General features: G+C 36.9%; 2 protein-coding genes and 1 long non-coding RNA gene across 8 annotated transcripts; 1 reads left to right on the top strand and 2 right to left on the bottom strand.

The window, feature by feature from the left end:
* Positions 1-6,599: 6,599 nt before the first annotated feature.
* Positions 6,600-9,405, bottom strand: LOC142524136 (uncharacterized). Its single transcript, XM_075627919.1, has 2 exons — positions 9,278-9,405; positions 6,600-7,774 (listed from the first exon to the last, which is right to left on the bottom strand). Exons 1-2 carry the CDS (start codon positions 9,364-9,366, stop codon positions 6,967-6,969), a joined length of 897 nt encoding a protein of 298 aa, XP_075484034.1. The 5' UTR covers positions 9,367-9,405; the 3' UTR covers positions 6,600-6,966.
* LOC142524137 (uncharacterized) lies at positions 8,161-9,222 on the top strand. The gene is made up of 2 exons (XR_012814837.1): positions 8,161-8,455; positions 8,586-9,222. It is a non-coding gene; the product is annotated as an uncharacterized LOC142524137 (long non-coding RNA).
* LOC142524135 (ENHANCER OF AG-4 protein 2-like) lies at positions 9,278-22,937 on the bottom strand. Of its 6 annotated transcripts, XM_075627917.1 has the most exons (15): positions 22,554-22,937; positions 21,694-21,770; positions 20,058-20,395; positions 18,473-19,979; positions 17,891-18,392; positions 16,963-17,071; positions 16,611-16,723; positions 16,352-16,539; positions 14,820-15,492; positions 14,249-14,723; positions 13,321-13,416; positions 13,126-13,218; positions 11,869-12,029; positions 9,891-10,122; positions 9,335-9,411 (listed from the first exon to the last, which is right to left on the bottom strand). In XM_075627917.1, the coding sequence occupies exons 1-12, from the start codon at positions 22,662-22,664 to the stop codon at positions 13,154-13,156; spliced, it is 4,254 nt and encodes a 1,417-aa protein (XP_075484032.1). In that variant the 5' UTR covers positions 22,665-22,937; the 3' UTR covers positions 9,335-9,411; positions 9,891-10,122; positions 11,869-12,029; positions 13,126-13,153. The 6 variants fall into 6 exon arrangements, with proteins under 6 accessions (XP_075484028.1, XP_075484032.1, XP_075484027.1 ...); XM_075627913.1 differs by having other exon boundaries at positions 9,278-9,764; positions 18,473-20,395; XM_075627912.1 differs by having other exon boundaries at positions 18,473-20,395.
* Between the last annotated feature and the right edge of the window lie 230 nt (positions 22,938-23,167).

The following is a 23,167-nucleotide window of genomic DNA, read 5'->3' as shown; positions in this document are numbered from 1 at the left end:
GAAAGTGGCCTCACATCAATTGGATCAATATACAAAACATTATGCTAAAAACCACAACTACTGCCACATTTTTCATACCGTTTTTGCACTTCCATTACATATTTAGCTCAAATTCAACCTTTGATTCTACCCATCTATTATCTATTCAATTCTATAACATTCATTACCATTCATACCGTAACATAAAGCCATAAACCATCACAATTTTATTTTTTTCAAAATTCGGGCATTTCATGGAACCAGCCAACGCCCAGCCCGACCATGAATAACAGAAAAACGAACCTAGACTCCATAAGACAGCAACCTAGCTTCCAGCTTTGCGTGTTCGGTTTTGTGCATTGTTTGTGGCTTATTTTAGGACTCTAAACTCATGTAAAACAATGTCTAAACATGTCCTGATCATGGCAGCCCCTTTAACACATATAAAACATGGTTTTGGAAATTAATAACACCAATTTAGAACACATAAGCATGTAGTTACGAAAATTTAACTTGTGTGCTATGTTTTTCCTTAAAATTCATGCATAAACAAATACTATGGTGTGATGATGTTTTGAAGGAAAGAATAGGCGTGTCTTTGCGTATTTTACGCACGAATAAACGTTGACGATTGCGAAGAACTATGGCACGAAGACGATGGCTTGAAGACCCTTGCAATTTACGAACTCCACCCTTCCAAAATATTGTGTGTGCTGTGTACTTGGGGAACAAAGGGGTTGGTATTTGTTGGGGAAGGGGCGTGAGTTTATGAGGGTGGGGAAGGGTTTGTGATTTGGTTTTGGGGTTTAATTTACATATTATATACTTAATTAATCTACTAATAAGGCTTAAGCCCAATAATAAATTTAATTAGATCCATTAAGCCCATTAGTGCTTAATTAAAATATTAAAAATAATTTTGCTTAAATAAGTTTGTGAATTTATTAGTCGGGTTGCCAAAAAGTTCGTATTTTTGTTGAAAATCCAACACCTATAAAATTTACGTCCCGGCGTATAAAATCACCTGAAAACCCCATATTTTTCAAAAATAAGAAATATCATTACCCATATTTTAAATAATAAAAAAACAATTAACCAATAAAAACATTTTCTATTTCTTCAGCCATCGGTCTCCGTTCCTCGATCGCAACTCGAATAACCTTTAAAAATACATTTAATGCAACCATGTAGAAAATACATTTTAAACATACAAATACGTACAACATAATTAATTTATGCAATTAAAACATTCAATTAAAATACAAAAGAATTTAATAATTCGTGCATGTGGTACGCGTGAACCTTCAAATTTTCGGGGCGTTACATGAATAAAAGCTCATATTTGAGAAGTAATTATCTAAGCATTCATTCAGAGGTTATAATCATTCAAGCAACGTAGACAAGAAATCTGGAAATATCCATTCAGCCACAACGAAACATAGCTGGATAAACATGAACGAAACATAGCTGGATAAACATGATGTTTATTTAATCAAATAAAGTTCCTTGTATTTTTACATTTGAGTACATACAACAGTTGAAAGGAAAATTGTTACTACAATAGCATATTTTAAACATCAGATATCAGTCGGTTTATGTGTGACAGAACTGGATATACCAATAACTGGTTGCCATGACTGCTTGAAATGCTGCACCGGTCGTGAGTTCAATTTGCTAGAGAAACGAGCTAATTTGCCTTGAACTTGATCTCTTTGCTAGCTAACTGGTCGAGCAGACTCAAACTAGGCTCAAGCGGAATACAGCCGGTGATTTAATCAACCAACATCCTAACATGAATGAGTTTCGTCTGAAGAACAGCTGACCTAGAAGGCTTGCAACTGAAATCTTGTTCATCGAACAATTTAGCCGTGCATCTTGACAGATAAGCTCAGGACCCTGCAGTCTGATTAAAGCCCCAAAGCTAGGAATCGAGAGAAGTGGCGACAATGTTAGTCGCAGAGCCAATCCTCTCAACCCTTCGCAATGAGTAATAGATAAACATTTTCAAATAGTTTTGAAAATTGTATGATATTCTTTTAAATAGCTTTTAACACTATTTTAAAGTAACATATTTTAAAACACAGTTTTTTTCAAATGTTCATCTTAGAACAGCTAGCTCTGATACCAATTGAAGGATCGTGTGCTGGTGCCTTTGAAGGCATTTCAAAAACAATATTCTCCAATGAGCTGCAATAGCTCGTGTTCTAAGAATGTTAACACCGATGAATTAAATCGAGTTTGGTTAAAAAAAACAAGCGGAAAAAACTCGAAGTAATCCTTCGTGAAGAAGATTGTTAAATTAGAAAACATTTTAACTCAATAAACTGAATAACTGAAAAGCAGGGGATCAGTTGTCGCATATATCAGTTCAGTTATGGCAAGAACTGAACTGACGTATGCTCTAACTGATCAAGTCAGTTTGAAAACAGAAGTTAATCAGTTAAATACACAAGATATGTTTATTGATATTCGGAAACTTCAACTGCTCTTACATCACTCCTTCTACCACCTCGGATAGGATCCACTAGAAGACTTTGATTTATACAACTACTTGTACAAGCCCACCCAGCTTAGGACTTACCTACTGCCTAACTGAACTCTTAGTCTATACTGAAGCCAGTACCTTCCAGCCAACACTTCTTTAACGTCTATGTGAGAAAGACTACATACACAAGTTTAAAGTCTTTGTGCAAGACTGTATTTGGGTGGTGGTGAGTGTGTTCGTGTGTGAGAACTGAACAAGGATGTTTTCACACACTGAGGGAAGTGAGCTTTTAAACTAAGCTGATATGACTAAGAATAGTTCCCTCTGGCTGAATGCTTCTTGAAAGCTGATATGCAATAAGCGTGCCCTTTCTTTTTCCACACTCTCTCTCGGGTTCTATTTTGTTCTCGTTTTTTTCGTCTCCACTGATCTTCTCCATATATAGGCGGGAAACTGACTGTACAGTGAGACTCAATTATTGTATCTGTTGCATCTTGATTCGTTCCTTGGACTATGTGTCTTGACTTTTCGACTACCCTTCTGAAACGTTTGTCTTTAATGCTCTGACGCAACGTTCATTATTGTCCTTTGACTGGACAATTGCTTTGTACCTTTGTTTATAGCTAGAATCCACTGAATGAGTTTGTCTTCATCTACAACTGAAAGATTCTTAACTAACGCTCTGAACTAGTCAGTTGAACTGAGCTTCAGGTGGGCTGGTGAAATCAGTTGACTCGTCAGTTCAACTGAATTCACTCTCGTTCAGTTGAACTGATCAGCTGGGTTTCTTCATCAGTTGAACACTCCCTTGGTTGGCCGAGCTTCTGAGGTTCTCCTGCTGAATCACCTATCAACTGGAGAATCAGCTGAACTACTCATTTGACGTATCAGTTCACCTGATTCAGTTTGTGCGATTAATTGGGTCTTCAGTTTGCGATGTAAACAGCTCGTAGCTGATCCTAGCTTCTGCACACTAAGGTAAAACATTAATAACACAAAATAACAAGTTTTGTTAACATCAAAATTAAGATTGCGAACTTGAAGAGTTCGAACACATGGTTTCGGCCATTGAATTAAAAAAAATGTTCAGTAGAATTTTAAAATGAGCAGACGTTTCACGTACACTGTATTATTGTTGAAATGCGGTTTTCCCACTACATGTTGCATTCTGCTTTTGTACAATTATCGGTTGATAGCTACATTCCTTAACTGATAACGTGTCAAAATGTTTTATCAATTTGACACAGCCGATAGAATTAGCTGATAGCTCTCAACTGATTGTAGTAAAACTGATTAGTTCCAATTGATTATCCAGTCGACTACATAGTTAGGTTAGCTTAGTTCAGTTGCCTTATCTGCGCACTAATCATCAGTTAGGCAACCAATAGTTTTTGTATTTTTAGATCAGTTTTTTTCAGTCTTCTTGATCAGTTTGTTCAATCTTTTTACGCTCGGTTTGTCAAACTTCCGAAATTAAATCTCCAACAAACATCATAAATCCTCTCAAAAAGCACTCATTCGCATAAATGTCATCAAAATATTTAAAGTACTGTAAAAGCATAACTGTGCGGAAAAACTAACAAGGTCCTCGGGTCAATGCACCATCAGTCTAGTTAGTTCAATCATCCAACTCTCCTGACTTAACAGGAATATCCTCACCTGTATCATTCATAACTAGTGAATCTAATAACTCAGCACGTCTTAACCGTTATAACAAGTAATACTTATACATCCACACGCAACAGTGAAAAAAACTTTTAATAAAATAACTTTAACATGAACATGCATAACCTTAAACATTTCATTTCATTATATACTTTTTTTTCATCATAAACATTTACACATACATTTCCTTTCGAGTGAAATCCGTTCATTAATTGTGACCATCCTTTCATCATTCGGTCGATTGTTCAATCTCAACTATAACCATGGTACCAGTCGGCGAGGAAACAGTAACCACTTTTCCTTTTTGTGCCTTGGGCTATAGTTGGCGGGAACACCAGCAACCACTTTTCCGTTACTGGACCTTGGCCTATGGAAATTCAGTGTTGGGATCCCACGGGGCTTTATCCCATAACGGGTTCCACTGGGGCTTTATTTCTCACGAATCTCTATTTCATTACTGTCACAATCAAGTCACTTCATTCAAAGCATTTTCATCGTTTCCATCACTTTATAAAACTACATGCATAAATATCATTTTCTTTTAAACCAAGCATGCAACATGTCTTTTAACATTTATCATTTTCCATCATAATATTCCATAATCTTTCAAAATCAACATTTTAACATTCATTACAGTTATCGGGACATTGCCATGACTCATAATCTTTTTCAAGGTGTAAAATGACTGTTTTGTCCCTAAAACCCTAATTTTCTCATTTTACCTCTGGACATTAAAACTTCGGCATGAATCCATCCAAACTTATCATAACATTTTAAAACACTGCCATAAACATTTCTTAGACGTAAAATTAAGCCCCTTGACTAAATTCTGTAATTCGTTTTAAAACTTGAACGAAGTCCCGGTTGTAACCCGAATCAACACGAATCTTAACCAAAAATTAATCATATCTTCCTAACACCTAACCATCCCCCTTTCAACCCAATTCAAGCCATTTAAAACCCTTGGAAATGCTTAGAAGCCTGCTGGAATTTTCTGCACCCAATCCATCAAACCATAGCCTTAACCATTCCATGTTCTTCGATCCTAGCCCTTAACCAACGAGACCAGACCTAACCAACCATCCTAGGACCTAGAACGAACCCCTTAAGACCCATTTGGACCAGCCCAATACGCCCTTCACTGTCAAGCCCTCAAACCCGAGCGCCTCAAGTTCGCGCAGCTCCAGCCCATATCATCGAACTAGCACAGATTTGCCCCCTCTAGGACCACCACATAGCCTCTCCTAGGTCACCTAGATGCAGCCAAGCCATCGCTCACGACCCGTAGCCCTTGCACGCCCCTTGGTCGAACCCTATTCCATGAAAACCCTAGGTTTCGCACCACCTCTCCTCCCTTCCCTTCCAGGCCTGTCCAGCCCCAACCAAGACTCTTATACAGCCCCTAAATCATGATCAAACCATCTCTAACCTGGCAGCCCCCTTTCCTTTAACAAGAACCATGAGAAATCATGCAAGAAAAATCAAGTTTTCCATGTATATATCATAAAAACGAAAATACTATGATGCTATTGGATTTTTCATGCAAACATATATATCCACACGTATTATGGCATGAATGATGAGAAAAGAAGGAATAAGGTGTGCCTTTGTGTGATTCACGCATGAAAATTCAAGTCTAGACACGAGGGAACGTTGCCGGAGCGATGGGGAAAGCCTTGCTGCGTTATTGCCCTTAAAATTCGACGTGTAGAAGCCTAAACGAGTAGGTTTGTGTGCATGTATTGCTAGGGAGAAAACCCTAGGTCTCCTATGGTTTAAGCTTGAGTTAGTAGAGGTTTAAGGCTTGGAAACTCAAGATTTCAATATAAATATTATGGTAGACAATTGGACACAAAAACCCTAGTATAATAAGTCCATTAGACCCATTAGAATGTAGGAAAAAAATTTCGTTTAAGAAATTTTCAAAAATATTAACCAGTCTCCAAAAAAATTTTGTTTTCGTCAAAAATCGTTTACCGGTTTAAAATACAACTCATGTAAAAATATCTCAAAAGACACCATTTTTGAAAATTACATACTAATTATACAATATATTAAATAATTAAAAATAATCATTTAATAAAAATATTTTTTCTTTGCAGTCTCCATTCTCCGTTCCTCGGTCGCGTCTCGAATAGCCCTTGAAAACACTGTTTTATGCATTCTAATATAAAACCATACTTTATACATGTAAACATGCCTACCACATTAAATTTATGCAATTAAAATAATTTAATTACGTATTTTCTATTTTTCTTAGATCTGCATGCAGTTAGATTACGCTATCATATTTTGGACCTTATAGCATCCTAACAGTATATTATGTAAATATTATTACAACTTAGAACTATGAACTACAACGCATCCTTACTCAAAAAAAAAAAAAGATGCTGTTACCACGTATAAATGTGTACCAGAGAGTCCCTTGTCGAGACAGCACAAGACAGAAGAAGATGAAAAGCATACATCATTCCCAGGTAAAGACATTTATGCGTGTGTATTATATATTGACAGGTAAATTTAGGTACAACAAATTCCTCCTTCCCCTTCTTGCCAAATTACATAGATTGGAGTATGTAATATACAATTCCTATCACGGATTCCATCTATCCCCGATTGTCTTTACACGTCTCACTCACTAGGCGATCGTGAACTTTAAATGAGTATTAACTTCAACTCCCACAAAGTCCGTATCGTTCTTCCAAAACTAAATTGAAGTGCTATCCAATTTCTGTAGAGGTTAATTTCTTTACTTTCTATTTAACCTCTTTTGATCCCACTGACTGATCAAGATTTCGTTGAATTGAAAAAGAAAAGACAGCTTGCAGGAAATGTGACTAATCAAGGGCTGCTTTGTTTCGTCGACCCATTGGTTTAGGTAGGCCATCGAAGATAGGTCTGGCAATTACTGCATTAGAAAGAGCCTGAAAATCGGACTTCAAGCTCCATTTTGATGCAGGCCATATGGATGACAATGTGCTGGTATCTGAGTCGTCCAAACTTGTTGTGCTTGATGATTTTCGAACTCCATTGTCAATATCAGAAAACATACAATCCCCCAAACCTGAAGGAATTGAGTTAGGCCCACCAGCTTCAGAATTGACTCCTCCTGACACAGTTCGGCTGGCTGACTTAGCCCTGAGAGCCAAGCCTTTGCCTGTAACTACCGAAATTGCACTGCCACTATTATTCTCCTCCTTTAGAAGCTTTTCTGGTGTACGGCTGGTAAAATCTTCTTCAGATTTTATATGACTTTTCACCAACTTCACGATCCAGTTATCTGAGTCGCTATCTTCAGTGTCTTGTGACAAGACCTGATCGATCAGATTAGATTTCTCTGTGACAAAACCATTGGCTACGCTCTTTGTTTTTCTATGATGACTCAGTGGTGGGTTCAAAATAGGAGAAAATTTTGCGAACGACACATCCTCTAGATAATGAGCTCCCCCTTTCGGGTACGCAGACATTTCTAAGCCTTCTGCTGTGGCTTTTTTATCTATATATCTAAGACCGTAATAACCTTGCAAGCTGCTCATGGCCTGAGAGACTTTCCGCTCAGAAGAAGATTCCAATTTTAGTGATTGGAATGGACCTAATACATCAGAATGCCCGTTGCTGGGTGAGGTCTGCTTAGAGCTGCTTGGTCTGTGAAAAAGACAACAAGCTTAAAAACCACTACATGACCATTTAATAAATAGCTACTAAATTTTTTTGTGAGATAGGGAGATACAAAAATTCTAGATTCCAACGGTGACTTTCAGCTGACGCATTAAGACAAAAGAATCTGATATACAGCTAGGACATTGGTTTATAGGATCAAAGAACTACCACAATGGCATTATGACATAACGAGCTGTGTGTGCTCCAACAACGATAAGCCAAATCAACAGCAGCTCATTTGGGAAACAAGAAAGAATGCAATTCAGAAACCTTTCAAAATCTACAGTATCCTTTCTAGGTTAAATAACCTCCAGTTAACCAGTAATTTCGATCAACCATGTAATCTTGTGATAATCGAAGTAAAGCTGAAAGAAAAAGCCATATATAGTAGATGTCGTGATACAGGTGATATATCCACCTGATGGGGCAAAAATTATAAAACTTGGCAAAAATATTTCTCTAAGAAAACCAACTATTTTGGAAATTTTGATGCACCAAAATATATAGTATCGGCACCACAAATGGGAAATCAGTTCCACGCAAACTTCAATTACCAAAAGTCAAACATAAAAAGAAGGACACAGGAAGAGCAAAACCCAAAAACAGATAAACTATATGTACACACAATTATCACAGGTCACTGGTTAACTTTACTATCACAATAAAGTGACAGATCAATGACAGGAAATTATAAGAGATTTGAGCACAGGTACATCCCCTAAGGTTAATGCAATACCAACACCAAGGTCCGAATTAGAGCATCGCTGGTGTAAATCGTTCCTACTTTCAAACTGAGATTTTACTTTGATACTTAAATTATTCTGATGGCTTAAATAATTTAATCAACAAATAATATGAAAGGGTTATATGAGTGCAATGATTTATGTTTAAAACTTTGTCATGCTAACTACTTCAGTCTTCAGGGAAATGGAATGATGCAAATCCAAATATGGTACATAACTATGACCACCAACCACAATGGACAATGAAGACCAATTATCTCGACAGTGCATAGCTTGAAGCTTGGATGATCAGCGCCTTGATTTAGTTTAATTCTCAGAACTATAATAATACAAAAAGGCCAAAGCCACAAAACTATGCGAATAACATATATAGTTTCAAACTGCAAGAAAGGCATCTTCATGCGACATTGTGCACATCAGAAATTAAGAAATAAATTAGATTCGATGAAAAGCACCTCAAGAAATTCAAGAAAGCTGATATCTGCAACCAATTGTTGCTTTCTGAGTGACGTTAATGCACTCACACTTGAAAAGGAAATAATCAAATTCTAAAAATCCTCGCAGAATATTTTCCAACATGAGAGGTATGAATTATCCCAAATGCAGTTCTCCCGACACATTAAAATAGTGGAAGAAAACAGGCTCGTGTTTTTAATCTTTTTATGCATTTTATCGAGGAGTTAATGTATGGCAATGAATGCAGAAAAAAGGACAGTAAACCAAAAGGAACTGGAAATAGATATACCGAAAAGGAATGTCGTGAGCATTGGGCAAGCTGGGGGAAGGGGGATGTCTCCCTGGCAATGGTATTTGAATCGTTTTCAGAGCAAACATTTGAAGATCCGTCACCAACCCATTTTGCCTCTTAATATCAGACACCTAACCAATCTCGAAAGGAACACACGTAAATACACAAGTACCATCCTTCCGTATCAAAATAAAAATGTAAAAAGATTATGCCCGCAGCTGCACTGGATTCCATATCCCATGCAGAACTAGTCAGTAACCCAGGAATCACCAAGTAGAAAACAGAGGGTTTAGTACTAGAAATCAGCCTTGCAACTTTTAAGTATTAGTTCAATTATAATATATTTACTCGTTTGTAAATATTTTTTCCACATTGAATCCACCGCGGCTCAAACCATCAAAACAGGGCACAAACAATTGGAGACCAACGCGCATTGGTCCGCGAAGCTAATAAAATAAAAAAAACCGGCACTTCTTTTCTCTCCCTTTCCCCACCGCAAAAATACAAATACTACATAATAAACAGATATAAAACAAAACCGCGTACGAATAATCAGAAATCGCGCGAACTAACAAAAACAAAAAACAAAATCAACGAAAATCACGGGTACCTCGACGCCGTATTTGATAGCGACACCGGCAAGGGTATCGAATTTGGAGACATGATGTAGTATGTAATTAAGGCGACCGTTGGTTCCAACCGGGACGGCGGTGGACGGAGGAGATGAGATCGGGAGTGATCTCGATGATCCGACCGCCATTGTTGCCGTGTAAAAATCTCCTCCTCCTCCTCCATTCTCATACATTATACTCTCCTTTTCCATAAATAAATGTAAATAATATCTGCAAATAACAGAATACAATTAAATATTATGGAACGAAGATTTGCAGAGATCTGCGCTCGAAGTCTTCAAGCCGACCTTTCTGTCCATATATATATATATAGATCCATTTTTCTTTTTCCTTTTTTATTATAAATAAATAATTAAAATTTTCATTTAGATTTTTATTTGGATTTCCGAGGAGTTCTCGGTTTCTTTTGATTTTGTATAAATTTTTTACAAGATTCGAAACAAATATGAGATTTAGTATACATTTAATTTAACAATTATTTTAGCATAATACTTTACGATAATTAACAAATTTTCTTTTAAATGACAAAATATAATTTTTTATTGAATAAAATATGCAAATTTTAATTAAAATATTAAAAATTTGATTATAATAATAAAAAAAAGAGAGAATTATAAAAGTTATTGAATTCATGGTAAAGTCAAATTGGCAGACCCACACCGACACCTTACTTCTGAATTTTTTTAAAAAATAAAAAATTTAATTTAATCAAGTAGCCATATAGAGCCAACAAAAAAGTAAAAACACCAAACCTTGAATCAGAAATATGGCTGACTTTTGTTTCCTCTAATTTCAATACAATAATTCCTTTATTATGTATGCACAAATTGTATTTGAAAAGGTATAAGAAAAACATATAATAAACCCCACTCTTCTTCCAAAAGTTTCATACTTGTTTAACATAGTTTTGATTATGTAAATTATGTGATAGCAACATTATACTCCATCTTAGATTAATGGATTTGATAAATTTATATTCCAAATCCACTCAAATGATTAAGTCGATTTCACTTTATGTTATTTTAACATTAAAAAGGTAACTTCTATGTGTGTGAAATTCACTCTTATTTTCATGAAAATGAAACATTTATATTGACAGCAACCTGAGTTTCAGAAAGTGAGATGTTTTGGGCATATTTATTAGTCAGATATATAGATACAGAGAGAAAAACAAAGACAACGAAATAAAACAATAATCCACCCACCAATCTTTGTCTCATTAAATGCTACAGATGGAATATGGAAACGAAAAGGATTAACAATTTAAAATCTTGGAACGATTTTGTACTACTCGAGCACTTGGTGCGAACACAAATCAGCAACTATTGTGTACCAAGTCCAACCGGGAATGGCTCGCTTTGTTTGAAGAAAAATTGATCCATTCCCGAGAGTGGAGGACTGAGTTGGGACGAGACAACCAAGACCAAACATAAGGGACGATTCAATATACTTGGGAGGGACTGAAATCGGGTTATTTTCACAAAACAAACCGAACATAGAGGCCAACCTAACAACTCATGGTTAAGTGGTTTTTCAAAACAGATATTGGGTTCGAGTCATGAGAATGATCTCGAATTAAATTTTTTTATATAGATAAAAATACACACGCGCGCGTAGAAGCAGGAACCGTTTCCAAAAATGGGTCTAGCTGAGTGTCCACAGCTAATATATAGCACGCAATGCCAAAGGCTTGCTAGTATGGAGGGTGTACGTGTTAATTATGTACATAGGCAACATACTTTAGATCCAGGATAGATATTAACTTAAAATATAAGATTAAGCATATTATAAAAAAAATTCATCAGACGAAACATATATATTAACAGATGTATGGAGGTGGGATGGGATTACGTAGAAGAAACAAACTGGTATGCGTAAGACTTCAAACCGAAGCTTCCACTAAGATTTATCAAAATAATATGGTATAATTACAAAATGGGCAAAAAAGTGGCTTACACTTAGAAGTATGTGTGTCGGGATCCATTTGTCAGGAAGAATTCTAATATACACGACTCAGCCAAGGTTCTCCACAACTTCTCAACGATTCTGTCCGTTTCAAGCGAGTATAAATACTATACGAGCTTAACCAATTCACCTTGTATGATGATCCTTGTGACCTGAAAACAGTTGGAAGAAGACAAAGAGGTATGGTTATAGGAAATAAGTTTTCGATCTCTGGAAGGGCCAGCTTAGGTTTAGCTAAAAGTCCAAGCGGTAATCACAACATAGTAGGTATATGCTACACTAAAGACATCAAATAGAAGATTATTAGACGAAAAATGATAGTTTTTATGCACAGAGAAGTGTGAATATTTAAAAGAGAAGGGGCATATATATAAAAAAAATGGTTAAACCAGGAGCCTTGAGTGGCATATCAAATACAAGGGGAGACCAATAACTAAAATCAGATGTTTCCTTGTCTAATATCAACGATAAAAGTTAATGCCAACTTGAGTAGAAATCACATAATACAGATCTAGTATCTATATGGTGGATGCAGGAACGTGGTATTATCTCAATACACAAGGACATGAGCAAAAGCAAAATGTTAACAATTCACCACTGAAGATACCAACATAATGATCTAGTATCTATATGGTGGATGCAGAAACGTGGTCTTACCCCAATACACATGGAACATCATGATCAAAAGTAAAATGTTAACAATTCACCATTGAAGATACCAACATAATAGGAATATAATAGCAAAATCAGCATTCCTGTTTGCTTTTCACATAATTTGGGTTATTTGCTGTATGTAACAAGAATAAAGAACTTCTATATAATATATTAAAAAAAAGATAACAAATCATTATCCTACTTCTAGATATGAACGTTCTTCACAAACTCAGGAGCAAACTGTCGAAGCTTACTGTACAGGACAACTTCCAATTCATATTTCCAGTTCATCCAAAACTCTGACTCCCATTTCATCAAACCTGAATTGTATTCATTGCACCCTTAATTGATCCGTGATAAACAAATTTCTCATATTTTTCCGTCACCGATTCGGGATTTACGAATTAAAAAGTTAATTATGATATAGAACGATGAAGTCTTTACTTTGTAAGAGCTTGAGGTGCTCTCGTATTAGATCAATAACGGGATCTTATTTTTAAAAAAAATTCCTTATGTTACAAGGCAATTAACATAAAATTGTTTCTGACAGAAGTATGTATATTATGGTAACTGAAAGGTAAGATCAAAGCTCACCATAGATCTGTAAGCCTCAGAATGAATATCATGCTGGTCTCCAATTGACTGCAGACATGTCCGGTCTGCCGGGTATCACTGGGGGACCATGAACTGGGACAAAGTACAAGACAAAGTCGAATCAGCATAATAGCATTTACAGCAGCAATGAACATCATGTAATCACAACCAGGTTCTCCGCACTAGAAGTATCACCTGATATTTGCATAGCAGCTGCCACAGAATTTGGGGCAGGGGGTTGAAAATTAACAGCATTTATGTGAGGCCTTTCTTGAGGCGGTTCAAAATAGCCTGCAACAAATAAATACTTTATAAATGCTCATAAAAATGCAATCACACAACTTCTAATACTTGTTAATTGATAAACAGAGACACCAACAGAGGGGAAGAAAAACAAGTCCTTCCAAAAGCAAAAGTCAATGAATGCTTCAGTATTTGCATCCTTCAGGAAAAGATAAAACAACAGTGCTACAGCAGCCTTTCTACGCTACACCTTCAACCACTAGCTTCCACAACTATAAACAACAAACAAGGGAAAAAAGAAAAAGAAAAACAGAGAGAAAAGAAAAACTAAACAAATACTGATCATATCTTCAGGATTTAACAAACATTGTCATCGAATTAACTTGACTTTGTACATGTGCATAAGAAGGCATGCATTTGAGTTTATTTCATTGTTAACTCAGTTTATATTTGTTCTCTTCATTCAGAATGTAACTCAATCATTGAATGATAAACATACATGACTTTTTAGTCAATTCAAATGTTAAAATTGTACAAAGATTTCAGAGTATTTTTATTTTGTAACATCCAGCTGTACAAAGAATTACAAGAACTATGTGCTCAGGTGAGAACTTGAAACCATTTATTCTTAACCATATCAATAACCAAGCAAATCAAACAATCTACACATGCTTCTTAGTATTAAAGCAGTTGATCAGAGTGGACCGTCGGAAACAATCCGAAGCAAACAAATGCCAGAAATCTAAAGTTTCTAAAAGATAGCCCAAGAAAACTTATTTTTAAATCACAATGATCTAGAATAAATAAAAGGTTTGTAACAGCGATACCTCAATCAAGATGGTTTACCAGTATTAAATATAACAAAGATAGTTCCACACACCTTCTTGAGGATAAGGAGGACCTGAACATGATCTCCCTGCTGACATCCACCCAACATGCAGAGAATCAGAAAACTCATTTACTTGCATCCTCCATGATTCATCTGCACCATACCTCCTCGAACAGTCCGAAAAATTTGGCAGCAAGTAAGGGGGATACTGATGTTGCTGGACTGAGGATTTTGGATAAGAAAAATGAGTAGGTGGGTGTTGAGGTGGGGGTTCAGGATGCAAAGGCCTATGCGCAAAAGGTGCACTACCAGGCAATTGCCTGTGTTGCGATGATTGGAGATTCATATATGCATCGCACTGTCTATATTCCACAGTCCTTGATGAATAAAAACCATTATCTTCTACTTCTTTACCAACCCCAGCGGGAGGAAAACAAGAAGATTGCTGGGACAATGCTTCACTCCTGACAGATGCATCAATATGAAATCCTTGAGTACTCGAAACCATATGGGCATGCTGATTTCCCTAAAAAAAATACATTCTTTACATTTCTTAACATATAACAATGTCACATCAATGCAACTGAAAAACATGCATAAAGTAAAAAGCCAGAAGACTCACGGTCAGTGTGCCACCAATTTCATGCAATACAGGAGGGGGTTGAAAAGCTAATGTTGAAGAAGTTGAAATTGAGGATGGCAGCGAAGGCATGTGTTGGGACATTAGTGCAGGTTGAGGTGGCAATGATTGATGACAACGCACTGGTGGAGGAGGACCAATGGGTAATGGAGGAAATAGCTGTTGCTCTGACAAAGGTGTTGGGGGTAGGGGTGGGGGTGGGGGTGTTGATAAGGGGAGAGGTGAGGGGGGCGGAGGTGGTGAAGTAGGTAAAGGTGGTGTTACAGGAGGAGAACCAGGAGGCAATGGGGGAGAATCCTCAGGAGAAGGCAGCCACTGAGCATTCTTGTTTGAAGCTGATGTAAAGATCCCATCTAAGTTCGGCTCGAGTGAAGCAACTTCAAAAGTGGAATCAGTAAACAACAGTTTTTCATCCTTTTGGTGTCCTGAAACATCTTCCATTTCAAGCTCACCATCAACATCCTCCAAAATCCGGTGTCGTCTGTCACTTGGAGTAACGGTGCAATTCTCAGGATCTCTTATCACAGGAGAACGTTCAGATGGTGATGTATCAGCAATTTCTTTGCAGAAATCTGTTTGCAAACTATCCTCCTCTTCATCTTCTTCTTCAAAGACACGAGATGATAATAATCCAGGTAACTGAAATGTAGCATTGCTGAACCAATATAAAACATAAAAACACTTGCTTATTAGATTAAAAAAAAAAGGATTCCAGACCTCAGACTTCAATCGAGTTATTTACATTGTATGCCAACACACCCAAGCTATAAACCAGGGCTCACAATGAAGCAATATATTTCAATTTATTTCTAGAATGTAACAGATTAATGCCTTGCAAATTATGATAGTTGCGAAAAACTAAATTAATTATCAAGAAATGAACCAAAATCCACACCAAAAAAAAAAAAGCATCACATATGAGGGAAACAGACACTAAAACAGCTGTAAGTCATCCAAGAATATTGTTCGCTTGAAACATGTAATAATTAACATTTTGATCACATCAACCTTACAGAAACCATAAGAAGTGATCATCTTGGAGAGGAAAAGTAATGAGAGCTCAAGAAAGTGCAACTCCAAGGCACATGAGATACTACAGAGAAATTTGTTAAGCACATTAATTATGAATTAACCATCAAAAGACAAAGATCCCAAACACGAGCTGATAAACTTGAGTTTGGCATACAAATTTGAAGCAGAAAGAATGCCAGAAAACTATTGACATTTCAAGATTCATGAACGAAGTTAATAACTACAAGAACTAAAAAGAGTCACACATTCATTGTTATTAGTAAAGCAAAATAAAATACAAAAAAGACCAAGCCAAAAAAAACAAGAATTTCCACCAACTATGGGCATTTTAAAAATATGTCTCTCATCTGGTGATATTGCAAGTAGACAAAGGAACTGCCAATGATAACCTATAATGAAAAGCATAAAATGCAAAAAACATAATTACAAGAGAGGAAATATAATGTAAAGATCACTCCAAGTGAAAAGAGAGAGTTCCAGACCTCCCATATTCATCCACGAACATGCCTTCCATTTCTCTGAGAGGATCATCAATAGCTCTCTCAGCTCGGGAAGGCCGATGTAGTAAAAGCCCAGTGGATGTATCATCATTTACTACTCCAATATCATCAACGTAGCGGCGAAGAACAGACTCTGGCAAGATTTTCCTCTCAATCCATAATCGCAAGACCTAAGAAAAGATTGCAACTCAGTTATTCTGCACCTTGTCAGAAGAGTCACTTTTACATAAATTACAGTCACCTTACGAACTTGCCGACGGTTCTCCTCTGCACCTGCACCAGGTGGGGCAGCAGCACCAATGAGACGGTCCAAAGCTGCTCGAACAGTAGGAATATAAGAGGAACCTGCTATTCCTGAAGAAAATATTCCAAGAAATAAATTAGAAGATATCTCCATCACATCAGGCGAAACAAGAATTGAGGGGAAAATTAAAAAAAAGGCAGCCAAGTGTACAAAAACAGCACATTATTCTTGAGATAAGTACTGATTTATTAGTGCTCTGGATTTTTCAAACATTTGTGCCTAGAGACATAGAGAGGAGAGGAGAGGGCAAAGAGTGTATAGAGATAAAAAGAACAAAATCTCTTCAAACCTTTCTGACTATGAGAACACTGGGTTATTGAATCAACTAAGAAAAACAGATCCACTCTGTGATGAAGACTTGGCTCGTTTTCCAGCTTACAGATGAGAAGTTCTACAACCTGCACAAAATCAAGGGTTGAAAAACATTTTGAATTTTCCAAGGATAATGCATTATGTGTTATGATAGCCACAACAAAAGAAACAATGGAGACAAAATAACAACAAACAGATAAACAGCAACCGGCGTGGAACAGAAAGTTCAAAAGCATTTTAAATTTTCCAAGGAAAATGCATTGTGTTATGATAATCACCCAACAAAAGAAATGACAGAGACAGAATGACAACAAACAGATTACAGCAAACAATCAGTCGGCGAAGCAACCACATATATTTCCTTAAGAATATAGTAGTTTGTGCACTTTTGTATATCTAGATGACAGTTTGAATATCCAAATCCACATTAATTTTATGAATGTTTTTAAGTCACTGATGACTCGCTTCAGTCAAAAGATGTAAGCATTCTTCACATCTCTACTTAAGTTCAAGAACATAGGCATTGATATCTCCGATGATACATTAACATGAAATACCACAATATATCAAAGGCCTTTATCCATGAAAATAGCCTGAAATTCCTAGGAAAATGACATCTTAAAATTCACGAAAAATCTTATTTATTCATAAGGATTAAATCAAACAAGCCAGGAATGCATAATACCCAAAGCATGTGTTCTCGCATAAAACAAAAACATTGAAAGACAAGTTTTCAATCAATTGGAACTAGGAGAATACCGATGATTGAAGCCAGTAACCTAACAAAATCATAAAAGGGAAATGCACGGGGTCATGTTGACAACTGAGCAGATAGCAATAAGATATGGGATATAGAAAACAAAGTTAAAATAAGCTGAAAAAGTTATTACACACAAAATATGTACCTCATTGGCAATCCCATACTTTGCACAATCAATTGCAAGACGAGTTGCACGCCCAATGCTTTCTTTGGTCCTTGACAATGTCTCTATCATCCCTTCAAAAGCATCACGAGCAACAGCCGCTTCAGTACCTCCGCTTAAAGGATCCCCAATTGCATGATCGGCGGAACTCAACATTCTCTCCTCAAGAACTTCATTTTCATGTTGACTAGTCGATGAAAGATGGTGAACATCAGCAGAAGGAGAAATGGAACGTAACCCTTGTACATCCGGTTGCGTGTTGCTTGATTCAAAGACCGTGGTATCAGGGGCAGGGCTTGGGCTTTTTCTGTGCAATTCAGATTCATTATCCAAAAGTGGAAAAAGAAATCCAAAAGAACTCTGTAAGTGAGCTTCTCTTTTTCTAGCCTGAGCAGCAGCTATGAGATGTTTCATGGACATGACAGACTCTGGAATTTTTGCATTAATCGAAGAACTCGTTTCGTCATGTTTAAAAACATCCACCCTGAGCAATGTGCATTCGAATATAATCAAAGCTAACAAAAAACTAAATTAACGTTCATTCTATCAAGACCTTCTGGTTACCTTTCATGAACTGGGGCAAAGTTCTTATTAGGGTGTCCCAGCATGAGAGAAGAATCGTTGATCCTTGAATCTGACTTCACAGCAGCATTCCTTTTCTCTCGAGAAGAAGCTGGATTACTTCTATCAACTATCACTTCGTGTGGAGATGAAGTTAATCTGTCAGAAGCAGTAGGAAGAATTATGTTGCCTCCTGCAGGAGCTTTCTTCTGAGAAACATTGCCAGGTTCCTTGCTGAAGTTAATGATCTGCTGTTCAGCTAATGGTCTGGCACCAGTGATAGACCGGGGAAACTTTTCAGGGGTAGCAGAAACTGGTCTAATCTCCATAGAGGGTAATTTTTCATCATCTTTGTGGGATAAACTAGAAGATATATGTGCAGCTGATAATTCTCCAGCCATCTTCACCAAGCCTAGCTGAAAATTTGGAGATGGAGCTTTGTTCAATACTCGAGCATATTGTGCATGTTCCTTTGAACGATCATCGGTAGTTCCTCTATCTCTAGAAAACATTTGATCATTGACACAACTCTCACCATGCACAACACTTTTCTTTTTAGAATTAGAATCTGGTGCACGTGGAGTAACAGAAACCTTATTGGTAAATCCTTCATGAACTGGAGTTTTGGGCATTTCGTCGTCGTCGTCGTCGTATAGTCGGACAGCTCTTCGTTTTGAGGGCAATTGTGTAACTGGAGATCGAACTTTGTTAGGACGTACCGAGTCATTTTTGTGTAATGCAGAACCTCCTAATTTACTTTCAGAAGCCGTAGCAGAACTAGGCATTACCTCAAATGCTCTGCGATGACGGTTAGGTGGGGGAAGACCATCTTCATCAGAAAAATGATCTGACTCGTTATTTATTTGTATTCTGGAGGGCTGCTGACTCTGGGGTATCCCATCTGATGTTGACCTCTTGAGTTCTATATCACTCATTTTTCCATCAAGAACATTAGGACTTCTGGAATCATTTTTCCTGTTTCTTTGCGATCTTGACATGCTACCATCATTTCCAATGTCAGTACATTTTGGCATTTTGGCAGGACATGTAGTCACACTACTCTGAAAAGCATGTTTTTCAGATCCATGTTGGGTCTTCATCCTTTTCCTGGAGATAACTTCACTTTGCTCCAAATTTATTTCAGCATCCACCCGTCTATTATCTTTGGAGTCACAGTGTGTTTTATCCACCGCAACTCTTTTTTCCTCGCCTACAATTAAAACTGATTTTGAATTACCTGTAGATGACACCTTTGTATTGCTATCTGAAGAAAACTTTATTTGCATTCTGTCCCCAGTATACTCATGAGGTACAGCAGAACTACTATTCTTGTGCACTGTACCCTCAGGTTTCTTCTTCGATCCCATTGCCAGCTTCTTTTGCGGGCCATTTGCCAATTCACTCCGGCCACTATCGGAATGCCTACGATCCGCTTTCACATTACCAGAGCATTCCTTCTTAACATTGGAAGGTAGATTAGTAAGATCTTTAGAAATCTTACTAATCTTTCCTGAAGATACACATGTAGATAAATTACGATCCACTCCACCTGACAAGTAAGGGTTTATATCTTGACATTCAATCTCACCTTGTCTTAGTAAACAATGCTCTAGCCTAGAGCCCAGCTCACCCAGACCATTGATCTCTGTTTTGCAGTGTGATTCATTCATTTCAATCCCAACTTTTTCACTAACCTCCAGAATATCATTCACCACCGGATCAGTAGAATGTTCTGATGCTAAAGTTTGTTCGCTGTTGTCATCCCTTGTACCACTTGAACTTTCATGCTGTAACTTTTCATATTGCTCACAGATTTCCTTCACTGCTTGGGAAAAATGCTTAACTGTCTTACCCTGGCAGCGAGCAGACAATTTATTTTTTGCTTCAATGGTGAATGCCTGAATATCCGCAGGAGCAACAAATGCTCTGTCATGAAAAGGAAACACAAAAATTCAAAGGAGAATATCATGTAAGCCATTAGCCATCCTTGTTTTTTCATTCTAAATATCAGTTATAAAATACCTAACATTTGCAGATGCTAGAATAAAGAATGCGTTCATCTGCAATAAAGAATGTGTAACGAGCTATATCTGAAATTACTTTTAAGAAAAATGAAACCTTAATAAGGGAATTTCTCGATTGTGGTTCAAACTTGTATCTATTCAATTTAATATTTCCATAACCGAACAGCAGACCACATATCAATACTAAATTCCACAATGATGCGGAAGCATTTTCTCGGTCAAATATATCTTCAAACAGCAACCACCTTCTGAAATATCAGCTGCTGAGACTGGTCATTGCCGAGGAATAAGATAATGAGAGCAGCAGACTCTAATATTTTAAGTTCTCTATAAAGCTTTAGAATATTAACATCTATTTCCCGTAACCAAAATTAAACAGCGAGAAAACGCGCCCGGAAAGGATCAACAAAATCAAGGAATAACTTTACAAAAAGGAGGAAACTGTGGATCAAAGTATTGAAAAAAGGAGGAAATTATATTACAAATAGAAGAGATCTCACCAATAATATATGGAAACGTATCAAAATGAGATAATTAACCATTTTCATCCAGTTGAAGGGTGAACAGTATCAAAGGATACTCTAAAAATAAGGATTGCACGGCAACTTGAGGCATTTAAAGCAGTAGGAAGCAATTGCTTCAAAACAAAGCAACAAACTACATCATACAAATATTTATTCTCATCGACCTAACACAGCATAAAGCATAAAACAGTCATGAGGCAACATGTGTGATCTTATATAATTAATGTATCATAGGAAATGCATCTAACTGTTTGCATTCCCCTTAAGGAATTGCATCCAATTAAAAATGTGCCGCCATAAATTTCAAAGACCTGAACCCATAGCCAGGACCAAACGTGGAAATGTTAATTCTACATTGCACTTAGGGAAATTATCAGGAAAAATATTAGATTCCACCTAGTTACAAGGGCAATGTATAAATCTTAATTGGATATCAGTGCGTTAATATCCACCTCAATTTAATTAAATTAGTATCAAAACAGCCTCCACTAAATTGTACCTCTAAAGTGTCCAATTGTAAGAATACTCCTAATCTTTCACCCATGCAATTACCTAAACATTGATATTAAACCCTCACAAAATCTAAAAAATAAAAAAACTGAGTCAACTTCGAAATCAAGCCCTCTCAGCATATGTACAAGGAAAAGATAAAAACAAAAAAAAAGGAAGTGCTTACATCTCTAATGTACCAAAGAACTGAACAAAATATTTTTTAGGATCAGGAACGCGCTTCCAATCTTCAGGTCTGCTTATCTGGAATTTAAAGCCATAAAAGGTTAGTCAATCAGCCAACTGAAATTTGACTTAGCACCATCAAGAAAAAGCCAAGAACATCAGCTTATGAACTAAATAAACAAGTGAATGAACACATTGTCAAAGCAGCATAATGACCTTGATCAAGAGGAAAATAGTTATCATACATTCAAATATAAGGTGGAGTTTCGACACGGTCCGAAATGTAATGGCATCAAATGGAATTAGACACCCAGAATTACTTCCTATAATTTGAGTAAACAGATATGGTGCACAAAAGCAAAAGAAATCTGAACACAAAAGACGACTAACAAGAGTCGGACACGTGTCTCCAGATAATCACCTACATGTATGTACTGATGATACGTGCCGGACCAAGGGGATGCATTTACAGAATCAGACAACACATTTTAAACCAAATAATTAGCGATTGAGCAAAAAATTTAAGTTGCAACCCTGGTTCCCATGCCTTGAATGCAACTCCGCAGAAGTTAAACCCAATATGAGTCAATGCAAAATCAACTACATGTTATACCCCTATGTCTTCTAGTTCTCAAGACCGCAATTCACCTCTCAATATTTCAATCAAACTCCGAAACTCAATGCAACTCCATAAAGGTGTTTGGTAAACGAAAATTTAAATTCCGTTTTCCGGAGAGAATAATTCATCGTACATCATATAAGCACGTAAATAACTTCTTAAAAAAGGAAGAACCTTATGAAAATAAAGAGCGATAAAGAATAAATGCATATGGACATACATCAGATAGAATAAGAATGCACCTTGGCAGGCCAGGCCGGGAAACCCTTAACCTTGGCGAGGACAAGATCGCCCAAACTCAACTCATTCTTCGTCTTTGCACCTTTCGCTCCACGCTTTCTCGCTGGAGGCATGCCGTCCAATTCTTCGATTGAACCACAACAAATTAAAAGTTCAAGCAGCCCTAGACCCAACGATAATCCTCCCGGGCATCCCCGAAACGGCGTCGACTCTCAACCTTGTGTTGCCGCGTTAGACTCCACCGATCATAGAGAGAACAATTGTGCGTGAATTAGAATAGAAGGCGGAGATGTAGGACGGAGGCGGAGGCGGAGGCGGAGGTTTTGGTGTGGTGGCGGATATAGAGAATTGAGAGGCAAATACAGGGCTGATTCACTGTTCAGAATAGTATCGAATTAAGATTTTTGATTATTCCGATAGCTTATTTTGTGAGACGGATTTAATATTTAGATATCTATAAAAAAATATTATTTTTTAGAAATTTTTGAATTTAAACATCAAAATCAATTTTAATTTTTTTTCAAGAACAATCCGCTCTGATAGCACTTGACAGTATCGATTAGGGGGATCGTCGTTGAGCTATAATAGCTCGGTTCTTTAAATATTGAACACCAAT

This window comes from Primulina tabacum, chromosome 14, assembly GCF_025594145.1.
Source record: "Primulina tabacum isolate GXHZ01 chromosome 14, ASM2559414v2, whole genome shotgun sequence".
Taxonomy (NCBI): domain Eukaryota; kingdom Viridiplantae; phylum Streptophyta; class Magnoliopsida; order Lamiales; family Gesneriaceae; genus Primulina; species Primulina tabacum.
The sequence above is the reverse complement of the archived record's forward strand: the minus strand, read 5'-3'. Positions and strand labels throughout refer to the sequence as shown.

Excerpts from the sequence above, each read along its gene's own strand:
- LOC142524135 (XM_075627913.1), bottom strand. The coding sequence starts at position 22,664 with ATGCCTCCAGCGAGAAAGCGTGGAGCGAAAGGTGCAAAGACGAAGAAT. Across the intron at positions 18,393-18,472 it reads TTTGCCCCAGTTCATGAAAG|GGTGGATGTTTTTAAACATG; the intron begins GTAACCAGAAGG and ends CACATTGCTCAG. Across the intron at positions 16,540-16,610 it reads ACCGTCGGCAAGTTCGTAAG|GTCTTGCGATTATGGATTGA; the intron begins GTGACTGTAATT and ends ATCTTTTCTTAG.
- LOC142524136 (XM_075627919.1), bottom strand. The coding sequence starts at position 9,366 with ATGTTTGCTCTGAAAACGATTCAAATACCATTGCCAGGGAGACATCCC. Across the intron at positions 7,775-9,277 it reads GCTCACGACATTCCTTTTCG|ACCAAGCAGCTCTAAGCAGA; the intron begins GTATATCTATTT and ends TCTTTTTCACAG.